At 41.5% G+C, this 13,202-nt stretch overlaps 1 protein-coding gene across 2 annotated transcripts in view; it reads right to left on the bottom strand.

Moving 5' to 3' along the window:
* Nucleotides 1-9,514: 9,514 nt before the first annotated feature.
* LOC135700108 (MOXD1 homolog 2-like) overlaps nucleotides 9,515-13,202 on the bottom strand; it is a 618,927-nt gene continuing 615,239 nt past the window's right edge. For both annotated transcript variants that reach the window (XM_065220501.1, XM_065220499.1), the window contains exon 8: nucleotides 9,515-11,531. In XM_065220501.1, the coding sequence (XP_065076573.1) occupies nucleotides 11,073-11,531 (459 nt within the window). In that variant the 3' untranslated portion in view covers nucleotides 9,515-11,072. The remainder of the gene's footprint in view (nucleotides 11,532-13,202) is intronic.

Raw genomic sequence — 13,202 nt, 5'->3', positions numbered from 1 at the left:
CACCATTTGAAGAGTATCATTTCTTTACCGAATTGATCTACAAAAGCGCATTAGAAGCTCAGAAATGACGTGTTCCAAGTGCACCCTTTAAAAAAAACCGCTGGATGGGATTACGAATGTACAAAGTTGTATCTTGAGAAATCCGATGCCTTCAAAGATTATCGTAGACATGAAAGATCTGAGCTTTTTGAAAAGTATCTAAAGCTTGAAAAGAATCTTAAAAACTTACTAAAAGCAAAGAAAATTAATTTCTGGCGTACTTTCATCGAGTGACTTCCTAGAAAAACCTGAATGAAACCGCTCATCCTCCAATGAGAGTGAAGAATACTCCTCCAAATGGATATTCGACTTTGCGGGATACAGCCCGAAGTAACGGTGCTCTGGATGAACCATTCACAATACTGGAATTTTCAATGGCGCTTCTTTCATCGAATAACTCTGCTCCGGGAAGCGATATGATCAAATTCAACCTTCTAAAAAACTTCCCCGTTATCGCTAAAAGTCGATTACTTAACCTGTATAATTCCTTTATGGAATTCAAAATAGTTCCACCAGGTTAAAGTAAAAGCTATTCAAAATCTTGGGAAACCAGCGTCTGATCACAATTCTCACCGCCCGATCTCTATGTTATCATACACACTTAGAAAAATTGATGCTCTGAGACTGACATATACGAGCGTCAATTTTGACATAAAATTGAATCATAATAGACGCGAAATTCAGTTCAATCAAACGTACTTTCAAACTTTTCCGTCACGAGGCACTAAATTTTACATGACATGTTTGTTTACGTCTCATCTTTTATGTCAGAGATGGATTCCGTCACGTGTAAGATTAGATATTTTTAAGTGTGTACCTGAGGAAATTATTAGACAAAAAATATCCTATCAAGACTTGACCATGGGGATGAATCAAACAACCTACTTTCAAATACGCAATTTGGTTTCCGAACAAGTAAAGGAACAAACGATTGTCTAGCGACACGTTCATCTGATATTCAACTGGCCTTTGCGCACAAGGTGCAATTGGCTTCATTTTTTTTGGATATTAAGGGCGCATTTGATTCAGTTTTCATAGACATACTGTCGGACAATTAGCTCCTTCTAATCAAAATTGCTACCCATTAACCTCGAGCCCCCCGAGTAATTGGTACCCAATACTAACCTTGAACTACTGCTGTTTAAAAAGTAAATTCAAACATTACTGATTTTTGGCTCCGCAAAGTGTCACACTTGGCTGAGCCTAGTTGATAAACGAACTAGTTAAAAAAAGGTATTTTTCGATTCCTCCCAGAAAGTTTTTTCGACTTTCAACGAAAGCTTATTCTGGCTTCACTCGAAAATTTCTTACGTTTTATCCATAGGCGTAGCCAGAGAGGAACTGGATAGGGATGACTAACCCCCTCACTCAGAAAAATTAAAGCGTTTGGCCAAATGGACTAATTTAAGCGTTCGGCCACAATGGCATTCAGCCAAATAGGCCCCCATTAGCTACGCCAATGCTCACACGGCGCGCAGAATAGGCCTAAAATCATCTATAGCAGCGTTTCTCAATATATGGGTCGCGACTCAACGATGGGTCGTGGGCTGCCCTCAGGTGAGTCGCAGAAATTCAGAGAACCAATTAAATAGATGAATAGACATTTTCTTAAACTAACGACATTTCCAAATAATTTGAACATTAAAAGTCATTTATGTTTTGGCATTTTCAGGGCTGTTCTATCATTTTTGATGCGGCTTCTAAAGACTGTACTCGAAAAAAGTGAGACACATTGATTAGTTCGTAACTTTTTAGCGTGTGGGTAAAAATTGATCCAATTTTGACTGAAACTTAATGTTTACACTGGCAGAATTTCATCACAACCTGTCAAGTGGCTATTGAGATGGCAGCGGAGAAAGTGCAGATCCACCTTAGTATAAGTATCTGTGCCTAGGGGCACGCACGAAAGCTTGACGTAGGACCGCTAGTGGACGGAACAAATATGTTGATCATTTAGTTCTTAACTCCTTCCGTTTTTGAATTGGTGGCTCTGAAAAGGGCTGGTTGTTTTTCAAATGGTGGCCACACCAGTGCAAGTCGATGCCGACGGCCTAGTCATGCTGCCTATTGCGGGAAGCCTTTCCTTCGATGTGGGTGTTTTCGTCATCGTCGTCGTCGTCGCCGTCTTTGTATTGGTGCGATGCGTGCTGTTCCACTCTTACGTCGTGTCCAACGCATATCCGTCCGTTGCTCGAAAGCAAATGACGAAGAAACTGATATGGCAAGCACTTTTACTATCGCTGCTTTTCTTCTCCCTTCCTTCCATTGCTGAAAAGATGAGCGGTCAACCGAGCATTGAGCTCGCTCATGTGAGCATGCGCGATGTGGCGTGTGTTCGATTTGCGCTCTATCGTTGCGTCCGTGTTTGGGATTTTTCGTTACATGTCTGAATTTTGATTTTTTAAATGTGACCCCCAGTATAGAAATTAAAGACGTAGTCCAACGTCAAAATTTTGCGCGGTCGTGGAAAATCCGACTGCATCCCACCGATGTATCGGGAAACACCTGGGAATCCATCAATCGATGATTTTTCGGGTTGTGGCAGAAAACCAAACACAGCTGACCCAGTGAAGGCGTTGAGTCTGTTCAAGCGTCGGACGAATCTTTCGATCCGCGATGCGCCGAAGAAGATGCTTCAACCTGGTTTGTCCACAAGGTTCACAAGGCACTAAACCGGAGCGACAAACAAAACACGGTGGCTAAAACCCGCGCCAGGAAGCTGTACCGGGAGCGGCTGACGAACCGAGGTGTGTCGTGATGGGCGACGAGACTTACATTAAGGCGGACACAAAGCAGTTGCCGAGGCAGGAGTTTTACGTTGCCACATCACGGTTGGCCGTTCCTGAGGAGGTAAGGAAGCCTTCAGAAGCGCCTCCTACTCTTGCTGCGATCTCACGGAGGCGAGCCGCTGTTTTGGCCGGATTTAACATCCTGCCACTACGAGCAGCCAGCGTTAGACTTCAGGTACAGAGTTAGGTAAGAGTTAGGTACAGATACAACAATATAGTAGGGGTATTCACTATGCGCATTGTAAACATATACACTATCGTAAAAATACCAGGGTCAATTGGAGTGTTGGAGTGGAGTACACATTTACGAAGGTGTATACGTTTACGATGCGCTTTGTGAATACCCCTAGTGTTTGTACCAAAATACGTCAACCCACGGAACTCGCCGGAACTTCACCCAATTGTGAAATTTTTTTGCCATCATGAAGGCCAGAGTTTGTTAAACACCTAAGGTGTTGGAAAACGAGCTGGCTTTGAATAAACAGTGGGTAAAAGTATCATCCACCATTGCCAAAAACCTTATGCGTGGTAGCAAGGGCAAGGTGCGGGCATTCGGTTATGGAGCGGAAAGCCAATAAAGGAATGAAGTAGAAACCTAACTATAATGTATTAAAGTCTGGAACGCCCAACGTGGTCAACTTAAAATTGGTGTATTTCTGTTAAAAATGCATAAAAAACCTGAAATGCTGCATTTGAAAGTTGAGTTTTCACCACGCCACGCCAAGTTGGCAAAGTTGCTGGATGTGGCAAAATCGACCGTGACAAACGCTTTAAAAGCGTTTGGGGAGCGTCTGTCGACAGCCAGGAAGCCTGGAAGCGGCGGCAATCGTAATCCGGACGTGGCAGCGACGACGAAGAAGCGGAATCCTAACCTCTCCATCTGGGACGTCGCTGGCAAGCTCAATGTCTCCCATACTACTGTGCAGCGGGCCAAGAAACGAGCCGGGTTTTCGACGTTTAAGAAGGTGAAGGTGGCGAACCGAGATTACAAACAAAACACGTCGGCAAAGCAGCGGTCCCGAAAGCTGTATACGAATCTGCTCATAAAGTTCGACTGTGTCGTCATGGACGACGAAACTTATGTGAAGGCGGATTTCAAGCAGCTTCCGGGACAGGAGTTTTATACCGCATCAGAAAAGGGAAGGTAGCTGAAATTTTCAAAACCATCAAATTATCGAAGTTCCCGAAAAAATATCTCGTCTGGCAGGCCATATGTACGTGTGGTTTAAAAAGCGGCATTTTCATTACTACGGGAGCCATCAATCAAGAGATCTACGTCCAGGAGTGCCTGGAAAAGTGGCTGCTACCATTCCTAAAGCAACATAATAGACCTGTGCTGTTCTGGCCGGACATGGCGAGCTGCCACTATGGGAAAAAGGCAATCGAGTGGTAGGTAACCAAAGACCACAACCCCCCCAACAGCCCAGAACTCTGCCCTATCGAACGGTATTGGGCCTTGGTCAAACGGAATCTAAAAAAAAAAAAAAACAAAACTAATAAATCCATGGAAAACGAGCAGCAGCTTAAATCTAACTGGCTTTCGGCAGCGAATAAGGTCGATGAGACCACAGTGCAAAATTTAATGGAAGGAACGGCAGTTCAGATTTGGCAAACAAAAAAAAAATAAACGAACATGTTTTCCTTTAAATATATGAATTGAAAACTACCAAAAGAAAAATAAGAAGATTTTTGTGATATGAATTTTGACTGAAAGAAACGATGTTTTTGTCGACCAATTTTTGCGCGTTCCAGTCTTTAGTCTATTGCCTTGTAAAGTTTGAAGAAAATCCGACTTAAAATGAATTTTTGGCGACCATTTTTGTTTGTCTTACTTTTTTCGAGTACAGTATCCACTATATCTCCGAAATACGTTTGAGCCATCGTAAATGAGCATTTCCCCAAGATCTACGTTAAAGGACATCCCAACAAACATTGAATGTTGAATAAGAGCTTATTCAGACAAAAATAAGCTTCTTCAGCTTAAAAATAGCTTATTCAGCTGTTGATCAACTCAAATTGTTTGTTGGGATGTTTCACTAAGTCAGTGTTAACAATACGTGAGAAATGACTAACTGTTGACCAATGTTCGCTGTCAATTCTAAAAACGTCCAATCCGTGTGATGAAAAACTTCGTTCAATATTTCATAATCAGCTTTATTGTAATTAAGATCTGGCTCGTTTGGAAACTGTAAAAAAACTGGTGGACTTGGCACCTCCGCTGAAAGACAAGACAGTCGGTAGTAGTAGAGTTCCATACTAATCCAGACTGATTATAGTCTCCAAACAAAAGTGCATGATCTTGTTCTCTGAGGTTAGAGAAAGTGGCTCTGGTGAATTTTTTGTGTTTGCTTATACTGTCTAGGTAGCTTTTTTTTCGATCAGGTGGTAAATATAGTGCACCAATGCTAATTCGCAAATTAGACAATTTATGAGTCTCCCAAAGCTGCTCAAGTGAATTATCAACGGGTTTACGATCGATGCAACAGCTAAACAAAACTGAAACGGCAATAAGTACTTCGCCACCTCGTGCTTTCCTGATATTGAGGCAATTACGAGTTTCCGGAAAGCTGGGCTGAGTCATACGGATATTTGAATAATCTCTGATTCAGCTGACATAGTGAAGAAATATCGTATGCGTGATAATGTTTGCACCATCGTACAAATAAGGTTCCCGTTTCACCTGTGCATACAATGCCTTGGTTTTCTTTGCATGCACGTAACCTATAGCTCATACCGTAGTAGGCTGTGTATAATAGAAAATGATTTACTTAGTTTGACAGTTGCATCATGGCGAAGTGGCAGCGTATTCGTGATTTGTCCCACGCGCAAATGTCGCAAAAAGAAATTTCAATCGTCGTGAGGATGTCCCGGTGGACCGTCAAAAGGGTTTTAGACCGAGAAAAGAAAGGACAACTATCCGCCAAGGTGGCCACAGGTTCCGATGGTTATCGCTGCTATCAAAAGGAAGATTCGGGTGAATCCAGTGCGTTCAATAAGGAAAATGGAAAGGAACACGGGATCAGTGACTTTATGACACGGAAGATCGTAAAGGAAGATTGCGGGGCGAAGACGAGGGCACGGAAAAAAACTCACATGATTACCAGCCGCATCCGGGAGCTACGAGTCGAACGATGCAAGAAAATCTTCAACTTCCTTAAGCGAAAAAATCCGGTAATCCTGTTCACCGACGAGAACATGCTTCAGTTGATCCCATATCGAATTCCAGAACCGACCGGTATATTAGTTCTCTTCCGGTAAAAGACGTGGCCGACGAGCACAAGAACGTGACCAAGCATCCTGCTAGCGTTATGGTGTTTGGATTGGTGGCTTCCGATGGCAAAAAATGGACCCGGTGTTCATTCCAGAATGCAACAAGGTCAACACGGAAGTCTACATCGGGATTTTAAGTAAGTATGTTCTTCCGTGGATCAAAGAACAGAACGGTCCGAAGCTAATTGTTGTATTTCAACAATATGGGGCTCCGTGCCACACCTCGAATCGCACTCAGAAGTGGTTGCAGGAACATCTTCCGTTCTGGGCGAAGGATATGTGGCCGCCATCCAGCCCCTATCTTAATCCGCTGGATTACTCAATATTGCGCGTCATGAAGGGCAAGGCCTGTTGTAAACGCCATCCGAGTATAGAAAGCCTCAGACAAACATTGACCCGTATCTGGAGCGAAATGGATCCAGACTACATTATTATAACCTGCCGTGCATTCTGGAAGCGTGTGGAGGCCGTTATTGCAGCAAGTGGAAACTCGATCGATGGTTAACATAGTTTAAGACTCTGATAAACATCCCCCTTTGAATAAATAAAAAAAAACTCGAAAACGAAAATTTTGGGATTTTTTTTTAATTTTGACATTGCTCAATGGTGCAAACATTATCACGCATACGGTATGTGAGGAATTATCTGATTGAATAGTTGATCAGTAGAAGGTATTCTGCAAAATTGATCAATCTTGTGAAAATATCCAAGGGGCTTTGAAATTCTCCAAAGTTCAGTGATAGTCTCTGAATTTGAATTAACTTTAAAAAAAAATTGGGAGCTCTTTGAAGAACTACCATGAACCGTGGGGAAATAAAGAGAGCTCCCCAATAAAATTATTATGGTTATTTTGATTAACGACGTGTTCCGGGTATCATACAAACCATTTGTAGAACAGTACTATCATTTGGGTTATCATTCGTCTATGGTATTTTTTTTATTAGGGCTTCGCAGAAGAATTATGAATATTAGGAAAACTTCGATAGCTTAAGGAAAGTTCCATGAATTTTAGGGACGTCCAGAGACCTCTAATTTATTGAGAAGTTTAAAGAACCGTGGGGAGTAATGATATCTTTTGAGAAGTCCCGAATATCGGGAAAATTCAGAGATCTTCAAGAGAATATTCAGACAACTTCTTACATTTCAGGAAAATGTTGAAAACTTCACCGAAGGTCTAGAGTAGTTTTAGGAGAACTTCATAGTAGTTCTGACGAGAACTTAGTTTTGAGGAGAACTTCAGAGTAGTTCTGAGGAGACCTTCAGAGTAGTTCTGAGGAGAACTTCAGAGTATTTCTGATGAGAACTTCAGACTAGTTTTGAGGAGAACTTCAGAATAGTTTTGAGGAGAAGTTCGAAGTCATTCTGAAGAGAGCTTCAGAGTAGTTCTGAGGAGAAGTTCAAAGTAGTTCTGAGTACAACTTCAGAGTAGTTCTGTGGAGGGATTCAGAGTAGTTCTGAGGAGAACTTCAGAGTAGTTGTGAGGCGACCTTCAGAGTAGTTTTGAGGAGAAGTTCGAAGTAATTCTGAAGAGAGCTTTAGAGTAGTACTGAAGAGAAGTTCAAAGTAGTTCTGAGGACAACTTCAAAGTAGTTCTCTGGAGAGATTCAGAGTAGTTCTGAGGAGAACTTCAGAGTAGTTCTGAGGAGAATTTAAGGAAATTTCTGAGAACTTCAGAGAAGTTCCATTGGCTTTAGGAAAAGTTCCAGCGCCAGCGGCCAGTGTGGTCCTCAGTACTTAATATGGCCACTAATGTTCTTATTTTTTAATTCTCATGTAGTTTGAGCTATCATATGAGGATATAGGTCCAAGTTTCACATCTCCGGGGATACCCGGAACAAGTCTGGATCTGGCCAACGTGGTCTTCAGTTCTTAATATAGCCACCAATGATCTTATTTTTGATGTGTCGCATGAGGGTGTTGGTTCAAGAAGAATCTAACCACTTCCCCGGGAACATGCCCAGATGCGGCCAACATTTTTCTGACTACTTACTTACTACTTTGGATGATTATTTGGTTCACGTCTTGAAGTTTCTGGGTAATTCAAAATTTCAATCAAAATAATAGATCACCAGCTTTCTGGATGACGACGGAAGATGCGTACTGTTTGTAAAAAATCCACGTGCTGTGAATCGGTAGGAGCACGGTCACTGAGTTCGGCGTTACATGGACCTGCTTTGTCATTGGATCGGTGAGTATGGATACAATTCAGCGGTAACGGACTGTACGGGGTAGCCAAAGCTGAGTTAGTTATTGATCCTTGCTTGCTGGCAACACTGCCTGTGGAGACAAGGTGGCTGAAAGCATAGAACTCATCCTCTCTCAATCCCTTCAAGAAATTATCATCAATGCATATGTAAAAAATTGAGTTTCGTGTGGAAATCCTTATAAATCTCTTCTAGATTACTGTTGAAATAAGCCCATAAACCTCAATTTGAAGAAACTTATTTTAATCCAGTCAATTTTGAGCTCTTTCTATGGCGTTCGAACAAAATTGCTCCACGAAATTGCTTCAAAATTCGTTCAAAGCACAAAACTCCGTCATTCAACATGAAACTTCTTCCATTCCCGGCAGAAAAAAAAACATCCCCAAAGTCCATAATTGAGCTGTGTTTCCGATTCGCAACCCCCTACCTTCCCACCTACTTTTTGATTGCCCACACACATACACATGCGGGTCAATTTCCCCCCTGTGATACATTACCCCTATCTTTTCGGATCGAATAGGTTTCTTTCAAGTTTCAGTACAAACGTAAAGCAAACACCCTCAGTTCCCTTTCCCCTTTCGGTGCACAGTGGGGCGAAAGCGGTCATAAATTAATATTTTTTCATAAAATATTATTTTATAATATTTTTTTTTTAGATTCTCAGATCGATTTTAACCTCGGATGCAAAATTTCAGTAGAATTCGACAACAGTTAAATTTAGTATATAGCGGTAACGATAAAATTCGTTTTAAAGCAGTAAATGTTTGAGCAAGACATGACACATTCGTCTCTCAAGAAGTTCAATGTACAGGGCATAGCTTTTTCTCATTCTTAACGGGAGAAACAATCACTTTAAATAATAAAATTACCTTAAATCTGTTATAAGCTTTATCATTACTAAATCACTATTTTGCACTAAAAATGATGTTTTGGCATCTGTAACGCCCAATTGCGTCAATATGTGATTTGTACTGTCTGAAAGGGCTTTCCAAGACTTTTCGTAATGTCTTGACCACATTTTGCTCAAGTTCGTGATCAATTTTAAAATTGATTATTTTCAAGAAGATCAATTTTTTCGGAGCCTTAGGGTAGCAATTTTGTCTTGATCTAGAGCGCTAACATGTTTAATGATATTTAATAAAATCTAGACAACGACCCAGAACTTTACATGACCCACCCTTAAATTTTAAATCCTTTTGAAGGTAAAATGTGGATTCAGTAGCATCAAATTACTTGAAAAGTAATTTGAAAGCTGGTTAAGATTTTGAACGAACCATTTCATAACGGTTTTTGTATGGAATCGCCCCACTGTGCGATGGGCTCCCGTTTTTTTTTTTTCTTTTGCCGGAAGAGAGCTCACCAACAAATTATGAGGGTACTACATCTCTTTCACCTCTCGCTCGCTCTCTGAGCCGGGCGAAGTAAAGCACTGTCATGGAATTTTTGTTTTCCCCCATCCTCGATAACGAAAAGTGCTGACACCACACCGATTCCATTTGCCGCTTTGCCTTGCTTCCATAAAACTTTTCTCATTTTCTTCATAAATTCGAGATTCGCGTTCTAGGTTTTCCGCTTGCTTCCCTTCTGGCTCACATGTCCGGTATAAATAATTCTCTTGTTTTTGTTTTGTCCCGGTACTTCCTGCTCTTTTCTCGGTTAAAGGTTATGATTGTCTCGCGCGTTTTTGTTTTTGAGTCACTTGGTAAACTGTGTTTCTATTTTGGGGAAGGTGCGATGGTAACTTGTCGTTTCTCGATGCCATTGCCTCGGGTGTGAAGGACTCCTGCTGCTTTCAGGTTTGTTTTTATTTATTTTTTCATGCTTGCTATCTTACTTTCCCTAATCAACATGCGAAATTTCGGTTCAACAAAGCGGCTAAGGGGTGGAAACCTATGGCGTCCGGAAGCGGACGCCTTCAGAGGAAACAGTATTTATAGAGAGAAAAACAGCTGGAACTAAAAAACAAGAAATGGTTCAACAAAATCAAGAGTTTTAATACGTCTCCGATTACTGACTAGAAGTACGGTACAGCTTCACTTCTCTTCTGCCATCTCCTTATTTAACAAGTTTTTAGTTTTCTTGTTCACGACACTTAAAAATTACTTTCGCTACTTTCGTGTTGGTTGCTTCTTGCTACGCTAAAGTTTTGCCCCGGGCAAGAGGCTACTCTTACCCTCATCCCAACCCCCGTTCGGCTCAAGTTCAGTTGGTACAAAAACACTATTTACAAACAGCTTCCTCTCTCAGGTTACAGTTGACAATTACTGCTATTTACAAAACACTTTTCACGTTTCCGAGTCCGGCTCTCGACTTAACTTTCGTCGTTTTATAAAAGTATCTTCATTAAAGTTTACTAGATTGAGAAAGCCCTCGCCGCCACCACCGGTGACTGATTCCGGATCCTCGTTCTCGCTTATCTTCCAAGTTTATGGACATGGCTTTAAAACGGAAAAAGGAAACAATCGAAAAAAAAGGGAAGTTTCGAGGAAATTTTCTCCATTTCAAAAATAAGTTTCGCTTCCTTTCAACTTTCCTCTGATCTATTTACACGGTTTTTGCCCTTCCTCGTATCGGCAATCGCCATCGGAACTTTCGTTCGTCAGTCTCTGCTACAGTCATTTCTTATCATTCTGTGTGTGGGTGTCTGTGCAATTTGTTGCCTACTTATTGTTAAATGGTTCTAAACTTGTCCCTCCTCTCTTTCGCCCGTGAAGATACGCAGGAAAAAAAACAAGTGAAAGGTTACACTGAAAAAAGTCGTAACTCGGTCTTACAAAACAATCCGTTCCAACGCTATCCGGAACGAGTTCAGGAAGATGATAAACAGCAGATACGCCATCATCTGCGACTGCAGCAGCGAAGTCGGCGGTAGCGAAGCGCCACTCAGTCCCATCAGTTCGGTGACGGAGCTGCGAGAAACTTTACTCCGGGCGGCTCCTTCTATCACGTTGTTGCCGTCCAGATCGACGGAGTCGTCGTCGTCGTCATCGCCGATACCGTCACCGTCGTCGCCGCTACTGCCGCCGCCGTTCACAAGGGGGAATTTTTCGTTGGCGAACGGATGATCGACATTCGTTTCCGACTCCGTTACGTAGTGGTTGCGATTCTGGAAGGACACGTTGGCCACGTTCGGACCGACGCCGGTCGGTGGACGAAGGAAACTGCACGTCTGCTGCAGCTTGTAGGACTTGGTGATGTTCGGCGAGTAGCCGTCGAGATTTTCCGAAACCTGGAATGAACGAAAATGTGCGGGGTTAGTTGGATGCAGACTAACGGCTGTTGGAAATAATGGTCATGAAGCAAAAGTTATTAGTTAGTCTTATTTATTTAAATATTAAAACCACCGCTTGCAAATAGGGTTTACTATTCACAATCTGTACTAATGTAAAAATGGTAGAGTATTAAAAAGCTCTTTATTTAATAGCTGTGGTAGTGCTCAAATAATACTTAGTTGGGAACTGGCGTCAAGTCGCATTATTAAAAATATCTCGAGATCCTCACCAGATAGTAAGTTACTGTCTGCGGAAAAGTTGTTCAGAAGGACAAGGTTTTTTTGTTGGTGGACAGTAGTTCAGAGTTTTCTCACTTCGCGGCGCTAGAATACATGTAAAATTCTCGCATATATAAAATATCTCGAAATCCTCACCATATACAAAGTTACTGTCTTCGGCAAAGTTTTTCAGGAAGTTAAGATCTTTTCATTGGTGGAGAAGTTCAAAAAATTCTCACTACGTGGCACTAGTATATACATGCAATTTTCGCATATACAATAGCTCGAGATCCTGAGCAGATAGAAAGTAACTGTCTTCGGCAAACTTGTTCAGGGGGTCAAGTATTTTTGGCTGGTGGACAGTAGTTCAGAATTTTCTCACTACGTGGTGCTAGTAAACGTGTACAATCCTCGCTTATGCTAAGCTCGAGATTATGAATAGGTAGAAAATTACTGTCTTCGAAAAAGTTGTTCATGAGGTCAATGCTTATTGCTTGGTGCACAATAGTTCAGAATGTTCACACTGCGTGGCATTAGTATACACGCGAAATTTTCGCATGTAAAATATCTCGAGTAACTGATCAGATAGATTTCGCTAGTGGACAGTAGTTCAAATTTTCTCACTACGTAGCGCTAGAATACACCTGAAATTCTCGCATGTGGCTTGTTTCGAGATCCTTACCAGATAGAAAATTACTGACTTCGACAAAGTTGGTCAGGAGGTTAAAGCCTTTTTGGCTGGTAGACAGTAGTTAAGAATTTTCTCACCACGTGGTGTTAGTATACATGTACACTTCTCACATATGCTATATCTCGAGATCCTGATCAGATAGAAAGTTACTGTCTACTACAAAGTTGGAGGTCCAGGTCTTTTGGCTGGTTGGTGAACAGTAGTTCAGAATTTTCTCACAAACTCTAGGCTTTAACCTCCTGAACAACTTTGTTCAAGACAGTAACTTTCTATCTGGTCAGGATCTCGAGATATATCACAGGCGAGAATTTCACGTTTCACGCTTCGTAGTGAGAGTATTTTGAATAACTGTCCACGAGCATAAATTGTGTGATATCCTGTACAACTTTGCTGAAAACAATAATTTTCTATCTGGTCAAGAACTTGAGATATTTTATATGCGACAATTTCACAGGTATGCTAGCACCATGAAGTGAGAAAATTCTGAACTACTGTCTACCAGCCAAAAGACCTTGACCCCCTGAACAACTTTGTCCTAGACAGTAACTTTCTATCTGATGAGGATCTTGAGATATAGCATATGCGAGAAGTGTACATGTATACTAACACCACGTGGCGAGAAAAATCTTAACTACTGTTTATCATCCAAAAAGTCTTGACCCCCTAAACATCTTTACCGAAGACAGAAACTTTCTAGCTGACCAAGATCTCGAACTATT

Source organism: Ochlerotatus camptorhynchus, unplaced genomic scaffold, assembly GCF_037179485.1.
Source record: "Ochlerotatus camptorhynchus isolate MF236.1 unplaced genomic scaffold, CSIRO-AGI_Acam_v1.1 ptg000128l, whole genome shotgun sequence".
NCBI classification, from domain to species: domain Eukaryota; kingdom Metazoa; phylum Arthropoda; class Insecta; order Diptera; family Culicidae; genus Ochlerotatus; species Ochlerotatus camptorhynchus.
This window is presented reverse-complemented; position numbering and strand designations above follow the sequence as displayed.